Raw genomic sequence first — 18,895 nt, forward strand, 5'->3', positions numbered from 1 at the left:
CAATTTCTCAATGTATGAATTAGATGGGTTGTTTGCTTTATCTAATGTAAATTTCCAACAGCCCTGTTAGAAATATATTTACTGTACAAAACGGTGTGCCAAAAACTTATTTTCTGACAAATATGCACCTTTTTTTCTTACTGTTAAAAGTCCAATATCCCCCTTTTGACGTTGCCAAAGTACATGAAAGAAACATGTACTTTGGCAATTCTGGAAATCTAGTCAAATGAGACTATTACAAGGTTTAATTGAAATATTTCCCTATAATTTGCTTTTCAACACTGTAGGGTGTAAAATATGAAAGTCTGAATTAGTTGATACAAGTAAATAAATTTTAAATCATTGCCAAGGACTCTAAATGTACTTCCCTAAAAATTACACAAAAGTTGTGAAACGAGATTCAGATTGTTTCCAGACAATTGATTGTGCCATTAAAAGGAAAAGTAAATAAGCAGAAGAATTACAAGTGACAAATCTACTGATACATAGTGTTACTTTCATGGCAGACATCTTGGAAGCTGTAAATCCAATGTTTACTTTGCTACCACATAGAAAAATAAACCTGTTAAGTCAGATGTAGTTATTAAAGACGTTTTAATGTCATAACTGCTTTGGAGTCATACATTTATTAAAAAACGTGTTAACTGGTGTTAAATATAGAGGACGTATATATATATATATTTTTTCCAGCAGTCGCAAACTAAAAGGCCTTTCAGAGTCAAAACTAAAGTCAACTGAACACCACCCCCACCTTGTGGAGGAAATGTGACAGTACACTTGGATCGAGTAAAAATGTATTTTTAAGGCTCTATAAAAAAATAACAATATTAGTGTGAACAGCTATGACCCAAGGTCAATCATAAAAATATAAACGTGTGACAATCTGAGTAAATGAAGATGTAACCATGTACAAAAACAGAAAAGTTAAATTTCATAATCTTGTTCAATGATTTTAATACAAAAACTGACAAACACTTTCAGACACTCAACAAAATAACGCAAACAGTTCTAATTCTGTACTGAAATTGGTGGCTGCATGTCATAGACAGCTTTCTTTACACAGCTTTTCTTAAACAAATGTGAATAGGCAGTATCATTTACACAGCCTAAGAAAGAGGTCTGCCAGAGGCTCTGTGTTTTAAAGGTTTTGTTTTGGCGAGGGTGTTGGTCTGGTTGCATTTCTTGAGCAAAGTCTGTGCTTTCAGTCTTGAGAGGTTAAGATTTGGGTAAGTGTCACCTTTATTTGAAACTGATTCTACAATTCTGTTTGGTAAATTTCTGTCGTCCATGTTCTTAGCCCATAAGGTATCCTCTGAAACGATAAGACAGATGCATCACAGATTTTCAAACGCTTTTGATTTTTACCCTATGCCAACAGTAATTGACAATCAAATATTGAGCTTCAACTTACGGCAACTTCATGCGCATGAAAACTCTGGCCATGAAGAAGCTGAGGAGGACGCTGACAAAGCCGATGAAAAGCAGCAGGAAACGATTCAGTTTGGGAATGTTTGGCGCATTGGAGCGGTCCAGAATTATAAAGCCCAGGCCTCCCATGGTGAAGAGGAAACTGGAGGCCAGTCCTTCCATAATGTACTGCCCATTAACTCTGGAAAAGCAAGGAGACAAAATAAGCTGAGAATATGTCACTTTTTTTTCTATGTGTCTAAGTACTGAGAATTAGTGATACCTGTATGCCAGAAAGGCAACTGGTCGCTGGTGTCCATGCTCATCTGTCATTGAACCCACACTTGGAGGTTCGACAATAACGTCATAGATAATGCCTGTAGGTTGGACAAATGGATACAGATGAAAGAAAAGCACAACAAAAAACACAAAATGCATGAATTATTAGTATGCGATAGTGTTTGAGTAACTATGTCAGAAGTTTTCTAATCCTGAACTAATAAAAATGTGTGTTTGATACAGAAATCCTGGAGAAGACTGCAGATTAACCAGTTGTTAAGCAGACTGCCAAAGTTCACTGGTGAAGACATTTGCTGCCCTCAAACACGTCAGATCTCTCCAGGATATGGGCGGCTCCTAAAGCAAACCAGCTTCCTTTACCAGTCACAGGTATCCCAGGATGATCACATCCGTGCAGTAATTAATGATAAAGGAGCCCCAACCAAGTGCATGTTGTCCAATACATATTAAAGCTTTTCAGCATGTTATGAAACTCTTCTTTTATTTGCAAAATCTTCTGATCAAATTTTTTTTCTTACAGATGTAATTCCTGGGGTTTAAACATCAATATTTATCGAAATGAGAGCTTATAATAAGTCTGAGGCTTTCACATATAAATGTTTCTTCCTTTGGTATGATCTATTGGTCAGTGTAAATTAAATGTACAAGCTAGCTTGTTACACAAATAACAACAAAAAAAAGCTTTTATTGGTTTAGCTGGAAGGTTAACCTGCTTTAGCGACTACAAATACAACAAAAGCACATCTTAGTGCACATAAAACAAAACTATGAGAATTAAAGCTGCGCTGACATACAGTGTTAATGAAGACAGGCTAGCCGTCTCTTAGCTTGTTGTTAGCTATAGTTACCTCCCGTGATGAGAAAGTAGGACACAATGACGACCGCATACACTGTCATAGCCGACGGCATGTGCAGCCATGACGGTTTCTTCAGTTTTATATTCGGACATTCGAGCACAGCAAACGGAAAACTGTATAAAGTCTCCATGATGGAACAAAAAAAGTAGCTTCCTTCTCTCCAGCAGCGCTTTCAGCCTAGGCTCCAGTGCGTCTGCGCACTGACTTGGTTGACGTGTCCCGGAAGTACATGTGCTTCATTTTCTGTCTTTCTTCCGTAATAAATAATAATTTTAAAAAATCACTCTTTCAGAATAGAAACAGAAAAACGTTGAATATTACATCATAATAACCAATCTTCTACGTTACTTAAAGAAACAGTAAGAAATGTCCATCAGTTTTCAGTATTTGTATTTTTTTAAATGTATTTTTTCCTATGGGATTATTTCAATTACATTTGTATTCTTCTCATATAAAAACGGTTCAGCATTATATCACCAATCACTTCAGGACTGAAGACAATCGCAGTGTCGGTACAGAACAGGGCTTGAAAACCCCGAGTTATATTCTTAATTATGGCAAGTTTAAAATTATTTTAGAACCTTTTGTGATTTTTCATTTACATCAAAGTTTTCATGTAAACAAATCTTTTTGTATTAATCACAAGCTTTTCTTTAATGTTTTGTTCATCAAAGCAAATGGGGGGAACAAATTATACACATTTGGATGCATTTTTTCCCCATCTGAATTGCGTTTTCATGGACACAAGTGAAATATTGAGCCCACTGGAGGGCGCTGTTAACTTGCAGCTGGTATTTTATAAAATAAAAAATAGTACACAAAGTAAAATTGTGATCAATATTTGTAATATAATCCTATATAGAGATAATAAAAATAAGGGAATAATTGGAAAAATAATTCCATAAGTATTATTATTATAAGATGGAAACATAATTTCATCTTATTGGAAAAAAAAAGCCTATTTGATTCAATATATACACCAGTTTGCAATGTCTACAACTTAAATAGTATTTGAAGGTTATTCTTATAGCCTATCCATGTTTTGACATTTCTTCCATATTTTCAGCACTTCAAATCCTTTATTTTGCAAATGAACCTGGCCTGGCATTTTTACAATTTTTCCACATAAGTTGAAATGAAATTTAATTCAAGGATATTTCATTAGTCGATGTTTCTGCTGTCCATTTGCTCAGAGGATTCTTAGTCTAAGGCAGCTGATATATAACACAGACAGAACCACCCACAACTTGAAACAGATTTGTTTGTCTTTTTTTTATTGTGGCAAAACAAATACAGAATTTACTTCGATTTCTGGCTCTGTGCTTGTGCCTTGAGCACCTTGACAACGATCTTCTGCTCTTCAATCAAGAAAGCACGCTTGATCCTGTGAATCACACCAAGAGAGAAGTTTTAATACATTACTCATTAGAAATACAAAAATAAGGATTATAGTTTATTAAATGGCAGCATAACAATAATTTGTCCAATAAATAAAGCAATTAATTGCCATTTAATTGTATTAAATGGCAATTAAAAAAAACAAGGGGAGAAACAGCACTGAAAGTCTTTCAATATTCATAGCAGTTTTTAATGGAATTAGGTCTAACATGGGGTTAAGCCCAAATTTTCAGCAAATAAAGGCCTAAAATTTAAATAAAGGCTTCTCTTACCTGTCACGTACACACTTTGCACACATGGATCCACCATAGGCCCTGCTAACGTGCTTCTTGGTCTTAGAAAGCCTCATCAGAACTTGAGGTCTAACAGCACGAATCTGTAACAAACATCAAGCATAGGTTGATTTTTATTTTCAAAATCTACAAAATAAATCACTAAAAGTCTTAGCATAAGGTGCCTCAGTGTTAAGAACGTAAAAACAATCAATACTGTAACATATTCACCACAAAATTGAAATACACCTGCAACAACCTCAGTTTCATTTGGTCCAACAACACAAAGCAGCAACAGCTGGTTTTCTCCCAACAGCTGGGTGAGAAACATTTATCGTCCAAAGACCAGTCTAATTTTAGTTCTCCACATAAACAAAAGATAAATGCTAATCTACATTCTTAAAAAACTTTTGAAGACAATACATGCTACCAACTAGAGATTAAGTTTTTTAACCTAAAAATATTGCAGATATTCATGCCATTTCACTTTAAGTCTGTTACCATATTTGAAACACAAAAACAAGTGCAAAGAAAATCACTAGAAAAAAAAACAATGCAGAAAAATATAAAAACTTACAAATGTGTATGACATATAAACTCTAAAACCAAGATAAATTTTGTGTTTATGTTGTAAAAGGAGCCATTGTTTTAGCCTGTTACCTCTATATGGAGATAATTTCATGACAAGTTTAAATCGCACCTGTTGACAACTTCATAAAACAAAATTTAACACGTTTAACATGTTTTACATTTTCATGCAGAAAACTGCCAAATAACAAAAACTTTTATTATAAGACTATATTACTTAGTTTACACAGAAACCCACGTTACTCTTCCATACTGCTTGCATAAGAATATGCAACACATACTGGTTTTCAACTGTGCAATAAGAGGACAGAGGATTTAGTTTTTCCACACTAGAGTCCATTTGAAACTTCTTCGAACTCAAATGAAGCAAATATTTTTAAGTAATTAAAATAATTAGTAAACCCTTAGGTTTCCTGTGGGTTTTACAATCTTTTTTTTTATTTCCAATGTTGTGTGATGTCATTATTTCAAAGGACAAAGTAAAACTACTATGCCCTCCAGAAATAACAGCACCCAAAAGTGAAATTCGATTATCACTTTAGCATCTTTTTGTACATGTCAACAAATTATAATGTGGTATGAAAACTGATACATGAATGTATAAAACAATCACCAGCATAATATTAATACTAAGTTACAGCAATTCTGCATTAGAATAAAACTGTTTTCACCTACTATCATAATAAAGTTCCTCACTGGCTTTAACTAATAACTGCTACACACTTTCTAATGGCATGTTAAATATATTTACTGGCTTACACCATTTTTCATTTGTAAAGCCTAAATGCTGAATGCATTGTGCTCCAGACTGTAAACCAGCATCTAAACTCATTTAATCAAGGGCAGTGGTCAAGTTTGTTTACTTTGGTCATCAGTACACTGAAAACAGTTTTAAGGTTTGATGCACAGGGAGGTTAAACAATGAAATCACAAGAGAAAGGTCAATGTTGATGTTAAAGTTTGTTTTTTTAATAAGACTGAGCCAGTATTTTACAGTAAAATATCAAACACTAAATCATGTTTGAGATGATTTCAAGGTTAGGAAACCTTGTATGAAAACTGCTGTTGAACGTTGCTATTAGGAAAAGCTCCCACCATCGCATGTGTGTGGAGTTTTAACTGATTGAATGTTGCATTACTTTAATGTGACAGATTTTTCCTCCAGTATCTGATGTTTACATCTTTAAGCTGTTTCAGGCGAGTAATTAAGCCTGAAATTAATTAAGCTTAGTGCAAAGCTAATAAATGTTAATACAGAGATTGTGCTGAATCACTGTTGAAAAATGAGAAAGACTTTGAGTTTAGTCCATGTTTCTTTCACCATCATTAGATTAATTACAAGCGCTAACGTTCCTAATCAGCAGTAATTAGAGATGGTTCAGTTTTAGTGATAATTTTTAAAGTTGGATGAGAGATTTAGTTCTGCGTTTATCTACGATTCCAGCAGCTTTGTATTTGTTTGTTATGCATGGATACCCAACTGACAGGGTTGAACCAAAAACTCTCAGCATAAGAGAGTTTTAATACCACCAATATTAATAATGATAACATGTAGAAAACTTGACTCTTAGTGGGAAAGTTTGACTTAAAATAATACTTTATTGGCTATTTTGAAAAATATCTGTGGCATTGAGAGCTGTAATACATAACTGATATACTACTTGAGCATTTTTACATCCCCAGATTGTAATGTTTATGTAGATTTCAAAGGAATAATATTGTTATGCTGTTCCAAGCATCCATACACTTCCTCTAAGTGATTAATATCTACAGCGGGAAAGATATACAGGTATTACAGTGAATCTCAACAGATGTACTTACTCCACGAAGCCGTCCAGGGCAGATGCCACATGCTGACTTGGGGGCTTTGCCAACCTTCTTGGTGTACAGGTAGACAATACGGTTACCAGGAGTCCGGGACCTACAGACCCAACAACAAGCTTTATTACCAGACGGTAATAAGTTGCGGGTGTACAACCGTGGTAGAAAACGTTCACTTACAGTCTGGTCTTGTTAGAAGCAGTGTTGTAGGACAACCTGCGGCGGTAAGTCAGGCGTTGCACCATGTTGAAGCTGCGAGACAAATTTTATTTGAATGAGAAAGTGGTCGTAATGTTCATTCACGTCGTCATTACTTTATGACCGGCTTTAAGCTCTCTTGTCGCGTTTTAAACTCGGGTCATGTGTACAGTGGTACTTTTGACACCAGTACTCGTCGATTTCATTGTTACTCCACTACCCGGTTACTCTATTTAGCCCCACACAGCGGGCCTTATCCCAGCACAGAAGAGACGACTAAAAACGTCTTCATAATGCCATCTAACTTATACAATACTCATTTCCCTGAGTATAAAAGCATACTAAGAGTCAAACGACATCTTAAAATTTATTAAATTATATTCTAAACATGAGGATTACAGTCGATTTTACATTTGTAATCATGCAGAAGAAAACAGGAGCCGCCATACCTGCTTTCGCCGTAACCGGAAGAGGAAGGAGTTAGGCGGATGTTGAAGGTTAAAGTTTCTGCCCCCTGCTGGTGGGTTTGTTTACTATTTTTGGGCTAATAGCTTTTTCTAGAAAAATTGCTACTTAAAGCAAGCTTTTATTTGCTTTAAGAAGCCTTGAAACATTATTTCTATAAAATCCTTCTCCTACAACAGGGTTAAAAATATGTGTTACCTACAAACTGGTCTGTTTTATTTACAATATTCTGTGAGGAATTATTGTCATAATTTGTTTAAAAAGAAGGGTTTAGTCATTGGCTGACTTAAAGCCAAAACTTTATTTTATTCACATTGATACAAGATATAAGGACCTCATGTAAAAGTAGTCTGTATTGTCAAATTTGCGATTTCAGATCTGCGGTGTCAGTAAAGTAGAGACACCGAAGATAGAAAGTGGTGCAATTTCTTTTTGAAACAAAAAATTGGGACACATACCACTAGATGGCAGTAGAGATCCGACAGGATATTTTTCATGCCTTTTTAGTGTCCAGATGCAAATGCAAACTTTCATAGATTTATTCACTTGAAATAAACGTGTATCTCTTTACCACATTTAAAAGCCTTTCTGGACATATTACCTCGAGTTCAACTTTATGTACAATAGAGTATGTTTATTTGAAAACATTAAGAAATATGGAGAAGTACACGTTTTTCTTATTTTATATATACAGTATATATACACATATATATATATATATATATATGTATATATATAAATATTATATATATATATATATATATATATATATATATTATATATATAGAAGAAAGCATAGTAGAAGAAAGCATTTCCTGCATATTCGTTATTAGAAAATCAAATGGCAGTTGTCCTGACCGCGAAAGCTGAACGTATTCCAGCTCCTTTAATTGAAAATTGTATTATGACTGCAGACTAAAATCAAATGCGCTTCACAACCAGATGTACTCTGTGCAATACCCCCGCCCCACGGGGCCGGGTCGGTTGTGCGCATGCGCGGGGCCCGAACGGTTGTGCGCATGCGCGGGGCCCGGACGGTTGTGCGCATGCGCGGGACCGGGTCGAATGTGCGCATGCGCGGGACCGGGTCGGATGTGCGCATGCGCGGGTCGGGTCGGGTGTGCGCATGCGCGGGCCGGGTCGGGTGTGCGCATGCGCGGACCGGGTCGGATGTGCGCATGCGCGGGACCGGGTCGGATGTGCGCACGCGCGGATCGGGTCGGATGTGCGCATGCGCGGGACCGGGTCGGATGTGCGCATGCGCGGGACCGGGTCGGATGTGCGCACGCGCGGATCGGGTCGGATGTGCGCATGCGCGGGACCGGGTCGGATGTGCGCATGCGCGGGGCCGAGGCGGATGTGGGGTTTGATAACTTCCGGCGGCTATAGCGTTAGCATTAAAAGGCGAGGAAAATGGCTCCGTCTCGGCGCAGTTGTTTTTAGTCAGTCACTGGTTGTTCATGTGGGGCAAGAAAACAGCTTTATCATGCGTTCCCGATGGACCCGGACCAACGGAGGCAGTGGAACCTGGCGATCCGAAGAGATGAAGGTCCGGACTTTTGCATAAAGACGGGGAGCACTTTCTATGTAGCCGCCACTTCACACCGGAGGATTTTGTTAGCGGATCCACCACCAGCCGCCTTAAAAGTGGAGCTGTTCATTCCCTGTTTGCCTGGAATAACTTCACTGCACCGGCAATGAGAGAGTCTGCTTTCGAGAGGGCTAAGAAACGGCAGTTTGTCCTGCCGTTTGCTACTGCGGACCATGACTATATGGCACATCCACCCGCAGGTAAAAGATAGTACATTGTATATATTTTCCATGTATGATAATTTCAGTAAAATTTAACTGTTGCTATAATAATATTATTATTATTATGATCACATAATAATGAAATTATGAGATTATGTGGTTATGTATTTTGTGGAGAGATTAAGTCAATGGCTGTATACAGACATGCTCCGACTCACAACATGTATTGATCTTCACAGAAGTAATGTTTCAAATATATAATTAAAACTTATTGCTAACCGTATGTTTTGCTAATTTATTTTGTGGTTTTACAGTAGCACTTGATGAAGCTCTGGATTATATTAAGGAGTTGGAGGCCAGACTTCAGTGGAATCCTTCCTCTGCTTGAGCTGGGAGATGAAGTCATGGCAAAATAGGGCCCGACCATCGTGTAGTGTGAGCTGGGCATAACATGGGTGCACCCAAATAAATAAATAAATAAACAAATAAATAAATAAATAAATAAATAAATAAATAAATAAATAAATAAATAAATAAATAAATAAATAATCTCTATTGATCTCAGAAGGGTAAAGTGATCACTGATGCTGTGATTAACTGCAGCTGCACAGGGATCAGGCATCAACTGTTCTCCAGGAGATTCAAGGTCTTTTGCAAAGACACCAAACAAGCTGTCAGCCAAGACAAACAGAGGTTCAAGCTAAAACAATTTGTAACATCTGCAGGCAGCCGTATTTTCTCAAGAAGTAATTATTCTTAAAGGGTACGCCTCAGTTTTAATTCCTGCTGTTAATCCAAAGTCATATCAATAAATTTATGACGGTCGCAAGTTTTTATTTAAGCCGTCTAACGTCCTGTCATTGAATTCCAAATTTATGTTTTTTCTTTTTTCTTATTTTCTTCAAAGAAAAGCCGTTTCACCTAAAGTCCACTTGATTACACAAGCCTCTCCAACCTGGGACCCCACCACCCCCCCATACACATGTACACACACATCTCCTTGGGCCTCCTGTGTAATCTGCTGAGATTTAAACCTGCTGCTCCTGTTTAATAAATCCACTGCGATTAAAATAGGCTTACAGCTCCACTTTTGCCTTGCCAATGTCATCATCTCACGAAACATTTTTTGTACTTCTTTGCCGCGCCTCTCCCTCCTGCTGCTCTTGTTTGGGTTTTTGCCCACGCTTATACTGCTGTCTCTTTCCCTTCTGTCCCAGACGGACAGAGGGGCAAACACATGGACACGGACTTTGAGCTTCTTCCCTCCCTCTCTGTTAAAAACTCATCCCTGCAGCCGTACAGGTCGGCCCATCTGTGTTGCTGTTGATTTATGGATTAACCTCGTAATGCAGCACATATCCTGCATCAGTGCAATACCACTTCAGATGAGACTTCTCCATGACCGATAACAAACAACATATGGAAACTCTATTTCTGTAGTAAGGTCCTTTCAATTTGGGAATTTGAAAAGGTGCAAATAGCCCCGTCGTGCTCTGCAGAGATACATATAAGCTGGGCATTGTGAGGTACAGTACAGGATTTATTCATAAAAAATTTTTAGCATTACATTGGACCTCCAGAATTTGCAAGCATTAGAGATCAAAGCGGCCTGCAAATAGCTAATATCCGTAAATAGTTGAGATCCCTGATAAAGCTGAAAACTGCCTATTTTAATAGCTCAAACACAGAATACACCTATCCACATAGTCAGTTTAAGTGGAACTAAGTGGACAGTTGGATAGACAGCCAAGTAGATATGTAGAGACGGTGAATTACTTCAGAAAGTTTAGTGAATTTGTTATCCATAAAGACAACATGCATAGCTAGCATGGCAGTGGCAGTATCATGCTGGGGTGCTGTTTGTGTCTTTTTATTCAGCAAAAGACACAAGTGAGGTTGGTCAGAGCTGATTGGAGGATGAATAAAGCAAAATATGAAGAAAATTTTGTAGAGACCATGGTGAAGGTTTACCATTTTGGTCAAAACATATTAATATTTTAGAATGGCATAGTCAAAGTCCAGGCTTAAATTCTGTTAAGAATCTGTGGCAAAAGTTGAAAATTAATGTTTGCAGATGCTTTCCATCCAATTTGCCTGAATCTGTCTTATTTTGCAACACAAAAATGGACAAAACTCTGCAAAGGTAATGGAGACATAAAAGTAGAGACATACAACTGTAATGCAGTAATGTACCTTCTCAATTTCTTTAATCTTTGAAAACCATTAAACTTTATTGCTTTTACTTAATAACTATGCACTGTTTTATGTTGATATGTCACACAGAATCGCAATAAAATGCTTGGAGGTTTGAGCCTGTAATATGACAAAATGTGACAAAACCATTTTCATGGCAATGAACTTTATCTAGGATTTGTTGTTCAGATATTTATTTCCCTCGTCATCTAAAAGGCCAAAAGGCCTTTTAATATAAATCACTTTTTTTTTTACAACAGTGTTCTGGTTTAATTGATTCCCACTGTCCTGTTCATTGGAAAAAACTTGCTTCATTATTGCCACCCTATTTATGTCCCACCGCTTGCACTTCACTGCTGACAAATCCACACAACTATGTGGGGCACAAAGGCTCGGATTTAGCTGCCGGGCCAAAGTTAGGGTGGGCCGGGTAGGGGGAGGGCAGGGCCAGCATGGAAATTTCTGTTGCTTTTGCCACACCACAGATTATAGATGAATCAAAAGAACTGCCACCATTGCCCCGTCAACCCACCACCCCCTCCGCCCTCTCCGTCCTCCCCTGGTGCAGCGTACTTTACCAATGACCAGTCATCACTTTTATGCAGCAAATGCAGCCAGGTCAGGACAAGCCTGTAATGCTTGGTAGAGGAGAGGCTTGTCTGTGCACAGTGGGCCCTTTGTTGCAAAATAGCTGACAGCTTGGATCTGATCTCATTTGATAGGCAAAAGTATTGACAGATCTAATTTGAAACAGCTTGTGGGGGACTTTTTGATGCTGATGTGTCCTGATTAGACAAGCCTCTGCAGAGAAACATCATTAAAAAGATGGAAGGGGACGTGTGAAGGCCCGTTTGTGTCACCTGGTCTATTTGTATTATACACTGCTTGCTAAAGATGCAATAACACATTGCATATCGTCATATTCATTAAATTAGAATTTGTGAATCGACGAGGCTCATTTGTCAGATTCAAAGTACCTTTTGAAAATAGAAGCCATTAAGTATGATGGTAAGGTTTTAATACTTTCGCTGACATTACGCTGACATTTCTGTATTAAATTCAGTCTGTACTGGTCTGATGTAACATTATCAATGTAAGTGTTCTGTTTTCACTAACTGCAAGAAGAAAATCATCACAATTAGGAGAAATGGAGGTTTGGAAACATCAGTTTGTGTTTTGCAATTAATTTCTTTAATTTGTCTCACATTGTGAATTGAATAACTGAAACAAATAAGTGTTTCAATAGTATTTTGTTGTATGTATCAGATTATTCTGTTCTGGTTAAGATTTCAGTCCATGGTCACTGAAGATAGGTACCAGTACCCCTGACCAGCTGGTAGACGGATGGATGGATGGATGATAGATGGATGAATGAATGAATTCTGGAAATTTGAGAGTGATTCAAGCTATTTGTGTAAAACTATGTTCTCTAATACTCGCAAATCCTATGAGTCTTCTAGTGTTGCTTTAAGATTGAATCATTTGAAACTTTAAGATTATTGTTTTCATTAGTTCTTTCTGCGTATGGAGTGTCTTTTCAAAGTTGGTCGCAAATGGCTGCTCCTACTGAGCTGCTGGAGGTTGATGTTAAAAGAGAGTATGCCTGCATGATCATTATGAGAAACTGCTGTAAAGTCAAGTGACTGTCCAATATTGCTGTGCGCTCGCCCAGGAGGAGTGAATGCTGCAATCTGAGCATGTTGCAATCTGCTGAGTTTCTTAGGTAAAGGACACTTTGAGTAATTAACTAAATTTGTGTCCATTGTTTGAAATCTGCAATCAATTTGAATGTACTGTATTTTTCGGACTCTAAGCCGCTACTTTTTTCCCCCACACATTGAATCACACCCGGTGCCAATTTCTTATTTATTTATTTTTTTTATTTTGTAGATGCGGCTTACAGTGAGGTGCGGTCTATAGTCCGGGAAATACGGTACATGTGATTGGATTGAATTAAGATCCCTCTGCTCAGACATATTTATTATGCTGACAATGAGAAAAACCTGTGCAACATGCAGCACAGTCTACGGAAATTAAAAATACAAGATCCATCAGTTCAGACAAAAAGTATTCCTCTAGAATGCAATAGGAAAGTACAGACACTCCCAAACATCAGAGTACAGTATTGACTGGTAAAATGACATAAAGCAAGTTGATGCTTTCAACCTTCATGTTTCCTGTTAGGTAAGAAGAAATAGCTGTGGAGTGAAACAGAAAAGCACAGAAGGCGAGAATCAATAAGGTCAGCGACATGTGATTTATTATTCGGCACCAGGCCATTACTGTCACACAGACAGTGTGTAAACATTGCATGTCTGCTTCCCTCTAACAGAGTTTAACCTGCCTGGTGCTAAGTGGTTGAGGTTTTATGCGACATGACAGGGGAAAAACGTGTAACTCGGGGCACCGTTAAGGCTTCATGCAGCATCGCATCCATCCACTCATCAGTCTATCCATCTTGTTTATCCCCTCATCCAAACTTCCATCCATCCTGACTGTTCGGCTGTCAGATAAAAGCTTGAAATATGCACATTGAAGCAACTGTGACCTTTTTTCAATTTGTGTTTAAATGCATCAAAATTAGTTCAACATTTATGGAAATGTGCTTATTCTCTATGTGGTAGCATAGCACCCAAAATGATTTCCTAAAAAATGTTATGAAATGACCAAAATTTACTCATGAAACACATATATCTGCCAGAATGCATATGTTATACTCTGTTAATTGCTACTTGTATAAAGTTGCTACTGACATAGGTTGCTGTATAGGGGTTGGGTGATACTTAGAGGCCCAAAGAGTGCTACAAAAATCTATTCAGAACTTTTTGAGTATTAATTGCCATGTTTGTATAATATTCTTTTTCAGCAGGATAATAGACTGTGCAGTCTCTTAGGGGAGAAGCGTCAGTGTTTACTCTACAACATCATTCACTATCATGCCTCCCTTTTGGTGATGTATGGTGATTAGGTAGACTGGAAAGTCGCATACAATTTGGTGCAATTTTCTTAATCCAAAGGGAGAGAATGCAACATAAAGGTGATCAACTTCATAAATTTGCGTTTTGGCTTTAAGAAATGGAGCCCCAGCTTGCAGGTAACCTTGAAATGACCCAAGGCGTGCAGATCGGAGCGCTGAGCTGGAGCGCATCCACCTGTTCCGTCATCAGAGGAAACGGGCTGCCTTTTGCCGTGTAACCACGGCAACTCCTCCCTCTGAACTGAAACATCACCAAAGCCTCATCTGCGTGAGCCAAAACAGGGGAGGCACGCAGCCTGCCGCTCGCTCACTTACCTGCCTTCTATTAACCTGTTATTAATAAACCGGGCAGATCACGTGGTCGGCCACGCCGAGGACACCATCAGTCGTTTTCAACAACGAGAGGTGATTTCTCTGCGCTCATCACCGTGAAGGATGCTGCTGATCCCGCTGCTGTGAGTCTCTCTCTCTCTCTCTCTCTCTCTCTCTCTCTCTCTCTCTCTCTGTGTGTCTGTTTATAGAGCTCCTCCTCTATCGTCAGCGAGTGGTCACATTTTTGGTTTTTTTTGTTGGTTTGTTTGGCTCAATGAGAGCAAGAGGGCACCGGAGAGGATTTCCTAATCTCAACGTGCAGCCGAGCCGTGCGCCTGTTTTTCTCTCGCCTGTGTCAAAGGTAAGGCATGACTCTGGCTGCGCGTCATGCGCCTCGCCAAAAAACAAGGGGACGCGGATAATGTTGGGCTCTTTATGTCGAGGTGGGGATGGGGTGGGGGGGGGGAATGGTTAGTGGTTTAAGGGGAAAGGGCGAAACTCAAGGGCAGACAGGGAGTGGAGGGAGAGGGTGGAGGGGGAAGAAAGAGTTCAGCCGTGAAGGCAGCAAGCATCTCTTAAGAAGTCAAACAGTGCGGGCAGGACGCGTGCGTGCCGGGTGTTTATCCTCCTTTACCTGCGAAGCGTCACGCTATTGTTTTTGTTCTTTTGTTGTTGTTTTGTTTTTCTTACAGACTGCAATCAAGTCCTGTCTTGTGAACCGCGGGTGTCGTATTTCATTGTTCATTGTACATGTTTTCCTGGTAAAAGCAGCAAATATCACCCTTTTATTTTGAAATTGTTGCGTGATCCGTTAATTCAGCCATGACCATGCTGATGCATGATAAGTTTCACTCTCTGCATCTTATGCAGTTATTTTAAATGTGACTCGGCTGATTTTGAAGATCAATCTATCAGTTGGGTTTCCGAATGAGGATGGTAATGGTCATCCTGTGGTTAAAAAATGTCAATTCTTGTTTAGTTTTGTTATAATATCCCTGTACCTTGGTTGTCTTAACTCTTTTTAGCTTTGTCTCACAGAACAATAATTACATGCATTAAATAAACTCTGTTATTGTTTGCAAGAGTTGCAGTTCAGTGTTGTCCACAGGAATAATATTTCAGGTAGTTTCTCAAATCAGTCTGTTTTTTTTCTGTCTCCTTTTACATTTAGATTTCTACCATAAAGCTCAGCTTTTATGGGTTTTTTTTAACTAATTTGTTTTGTTTTTTCCCATCTGCTTTACTCACAACTCCTCTGTTTGTTTGGCTTCCAGCTGTTTCAGCTGACACTCTTTATTCTTTTTTTAGTCCAGAAAAATGCAATTTTAATGTCCTGCTAAACAAGGACACTAAAAGTAAGCTGAACGGCAAAAACTTGTCGGCTACATTTAGATGTTTATTTATTGCATGCGATTGTTCTATTTGATGAGACCAACAAAGGACTTAGACATCAGCAGAGGTATTATTACTGATCAAGAGAAGCATTATGGCGAGCACTGGCACTCTAAGTAGTCTGCGGCTATGCAACAAACTGCAATGCGCTGTGAATGTGGAAACCTTTCTATCAGGTCCTGCAATAACTGATTCGGCAAGTTGAGTTACAGTTGCTTGTCTCTTGGTTTACACCACGCATGCTTTAAAAAACCTGGGTTGTCCAGGACCCTCGCAGCGGTTCAGCCTCGTGCTTTCCTCTGACCACATTAAGAGTCACTGACTCCTGAAGACTGATAACAATTCACGAAAGATGCAGTTCTGAAGACACTCTGCCCAGATTTTTGCATGTGCTATATTAAAAAATTTATAACTTCCTGTGATAATTAAGTCAAGCTAAAATATGTGTTAGATCAGTTAGAATAACCAATGTTTTTCTTTCTTTATTCAAAATACTGGAAAAAATTTTTCTTATTGTTTTCTTCAATTTTAGAAGTTTACATACATTACAACTGCTGTCTTTAAACATTTTGGGAAAGCCCAAACTATGACTATCAAACTATGACCTATGAAGATCAAACTATGTGATCTTCTGATTGGTACGTTGGGCACATCCGTAGATGCACTTTAACATTAACACCTCAAACATAATCCTTACATGTCATCTTGGAAAAATAAAGAAATCAGGAAGGTAATTTTGAACCTCCTGAAGGTGTTGCGGTTATCAATGAATTTAATTCAGTCATTATCAACATCCAATCAATGTACTTTTTAGTAAGTAGAGACATTTTGTTTCCTAGAAATACCTCACCAGGTGCAGGTCAAAATTTCGGCAAACCTTTGTGAGAAATCTCTTGAAGGATACAGAAATATTGGACTCAAGTCGTACTATTTAGAAACGATTGTATCAAATACAGAGGACATTTGCGTAGACTTCTCAACTTGAAGAAATTCAGATTTCAGCTGTATTGCCAACCCTTTGACAGGTGCAATAATTGAAATATAAATAGTCTAATTTCCTATATATGCCAGTGATCATGTTGTTGGACCTGAATAAAGGCAATCTTGTGACTTTTCTGTCACTTTTCCTCTTTGTTTAGATAGAGGCCAAGATTATCTTTTCAGTTGAATTTGGCTTGGGTTATTGACTTTCCTCCTTATGAAGTTGTGTAATTCTTTTTCTATTCTTTCAATGTTATCTAGCGAAGGCTGATATGATGACATCCTTTGGAAAACTGGATCCTGGACAGCACCGAAAACCTTCTCATCTTATTTGAATCTGAGGGAAATACAATGTTTAACTCCCCAAAGTTCCTAACCACCTGTTAAGAGCGAGGACACTGAGAGCTGCACCATCATAGCTTCAGATCAGCCCAGCATGGACTGTTCGGAGAAAAGATCTGCAGAAGGCGTTGGCTGCAAGCAGCCTGGACGGAGATATTTGCGGAAAAAGCTCCGGCCTGTTCGGGTTCTGGGGTTGGTATTCAGCCTGGTGGCTTTAAGTGCCGTCTCTATCAGTGCCTTGAGCCGGAGTTCAGATGGGCTCAGCGAGCCATCGCTCCCCCAGGTGGATCTTCAGCAGTCAACCCCACACAGGACCCTACTTTTCACCCCACATCAGGGGGACCCAAATGCGTCCGTTGACATGCCCATAGCCATGAAGTCCACAGCAGATGACAATGAGACACAGGGGGAGTACCCACAGGACCTTTTTACCCTGGAGGAGAGGCGACAAGGAGCAGTGGTCCTCCATATGTTTGGCATGATCTACATGTTCATTGCCTTAGCCATCGTGTGTGACGAGTTTTTTGTTCCAGCACTGACTGTAATCACAGAGAAGCTTTCCATCTCAGACGACGTGGCAGGTGCCACCTTCATGGCGGCTGGCGGTTCGGCCCCAGAGCTCTTCACCTCCATCATTGGAGTCTTCATCTCTCACAGCAACGTGGGCATCGGCACCATTGTAGGCTCGGCCGTCTTTAACATCCTCTTTGTCATCGGGATGTGCGCCATCTTCTCCAAGGAGATCCTCAACCTGACATGGTGGCCGCTCTTCCGCGACGTGTCTTTCTACATCCTGGATCTGATCATGCTCATCATCTTCTTCTTGGATAACATCATCACCATCTGGGAAAGTCTCACACTGCTCTCCGCCTACGCTGCCTATGTGATCTTTATGAAGTTCAACAGCACGGTTGAGGGCTTTGTCAAGGGTTGCATGCACAAGAACCAAGTGGTGGAAGTAGAGGTGCAACCCAAGGTGAGTTGAAAATACAGTTTTTACTTTAAAAGCTCAGGTCATTTCACCCCTTCATGTTTTTTTGTACCTTTGTAATTTGCTGACATGGCATTTTTCCTACTGAGTTCACGACATTAAGCTTCATCTGAGATTTCTAGATTTTTTTATAACTACTCATCTTCATTATTCGTGAAAATACTAAATTACAAATTGAAATAAACCGATGCGTAATGTTGAGCTGCAACATTATGGCAATGTGTAAGTATGCGATGAGTGTAGCAACTAGCAAACTGACCCCTTTAAACATTTTATGTAACTAGTCTGACACAGGCTTTCGTTAAATAAATAACAAAGTGAGCTGTGTAGAAGATCTGAGCGCATCTCTCAGATCTCTTCTACCAGATCGGGCATTGGGTATGAGCCACTGAAAAACCTGTATGTTGCTCATATCTCTTCCCTCATTACTTCTAAAACACCAGAAAGTCAAGAATGGAGTGCTGTCAACAGCTAAACAGACCATTTCACATCAGTGATTGCCTCGACACCGATGTGAAGAGCTGACAAACAGCATTCCACTGTGAGAGTAATAAAACGCAGCGAAATGTGTAATTCTGGGTTAAGCTCTACACTTTATGTCACAGTCTGGCAAATAAATTCCTTAGAAAATCTGAGGGCTGACTTTAAC

General features: G+C 39.0%; 3 protein-coding genes across 7 annotated transcripts in view; 1 reads left to right on the forward strand and 2 right to left on the reverse strand.

The window, feature by feature from the left end:
- Positions 1-937: 937 nt before the first annotated feature.
- ostc (oligosaccharyltransferase complex subunit) lies at positions 938-2,788 on the reverse strand. The gene is made up of 4 exons (XM_055051145.1): positions 2,556-2,788; positions 1,691-1,784; positions 1,412-1,609; positions 938-1,312 (listed from the first exon to the last, which is right to left on the reverse strand). Exons 1-4 carry the CDS (start codon positions 2,692-2,694, stop codon positions 1,294-1,296), a joined length of 450 nt encoding a protein of 149 aa, XP_054907120.1. The 5' UTR covers positions 2,695-2,788; the 3' UTR covers positions 938-1,293.
- Positions 2,789-3,821: 1,033 nt separating this feature from the next.
- Positions 3,822-7,321, reverse strand: rpl34 (ribosomal protein L34). The gene is made up of 5 exons (XM_055051101.1): positions 7,291-7,321; positions 6,824-6,895; positions 6,644-6,743; positions 4,235-4,338; positions 3,822-3,948 (listed from the first exon to the last, which is right to left on the reverse strand). Exons 2-5 carry the CDS (start codon positions 6,886-6,888, stop codon positions 3,864-3,866), a joined length of 354 nt encoding a protein of 117 aa, XP_054907076.1. The 5' UTR covers positions 6,889-6,895; positions 7,291-7,321; the 3' UTR covers positions 3,822-3,863.
- A 7,154-nt stretch (positions 7,322-14,475) lies between these two features.
- The window catches only part of LOC129373246 (sodium/potassium/calcium exchanger 2-like), a 55,904-nt gene continuing 51,484 nt past the window's right edge, over positions 14,476-18,895 (forward strand). For 2 of the 5 annotated variants that reach the window (XM_055051091.1, XM_055051092.1), the window contains exons 1-2: positions 14,476-14,901; positions 17,175-18,231. In XM_055051091.1, coding sequence (XP_054907066.1) covers positions 17,350-18,231 — 882 coding nt within the window. In that variant the 5' untranslated portion in view covers positions 14,476-14,901; positions 17,175-17,349. The remainder of the gene's footprint in view (positions 14,902-17,174; positions 18,232-18,895) is intronic. The other 3 variants (XM_055051093.1, XM_055051094.1, XM_055051090.1) reach the window with 2 other exon arrangements.

This window comes from Poeciliopsis prolifica, unplaced genomic scaffold, assembly GCF_027474105.1.
Source record: "Poeciliopsis prolifica strain line A6 unplaced genomic scaffold, Auburn_PproV2 SCAFFOLD032, whole genome shotgun sequence".
Lineage (NCBI taxonomy): Eukaryota > Metazoa > Chordata > Actinopteri > Cyprinodontiformes > Poeciliidae > Poeciliopsis > Poeciliopsis prolifica.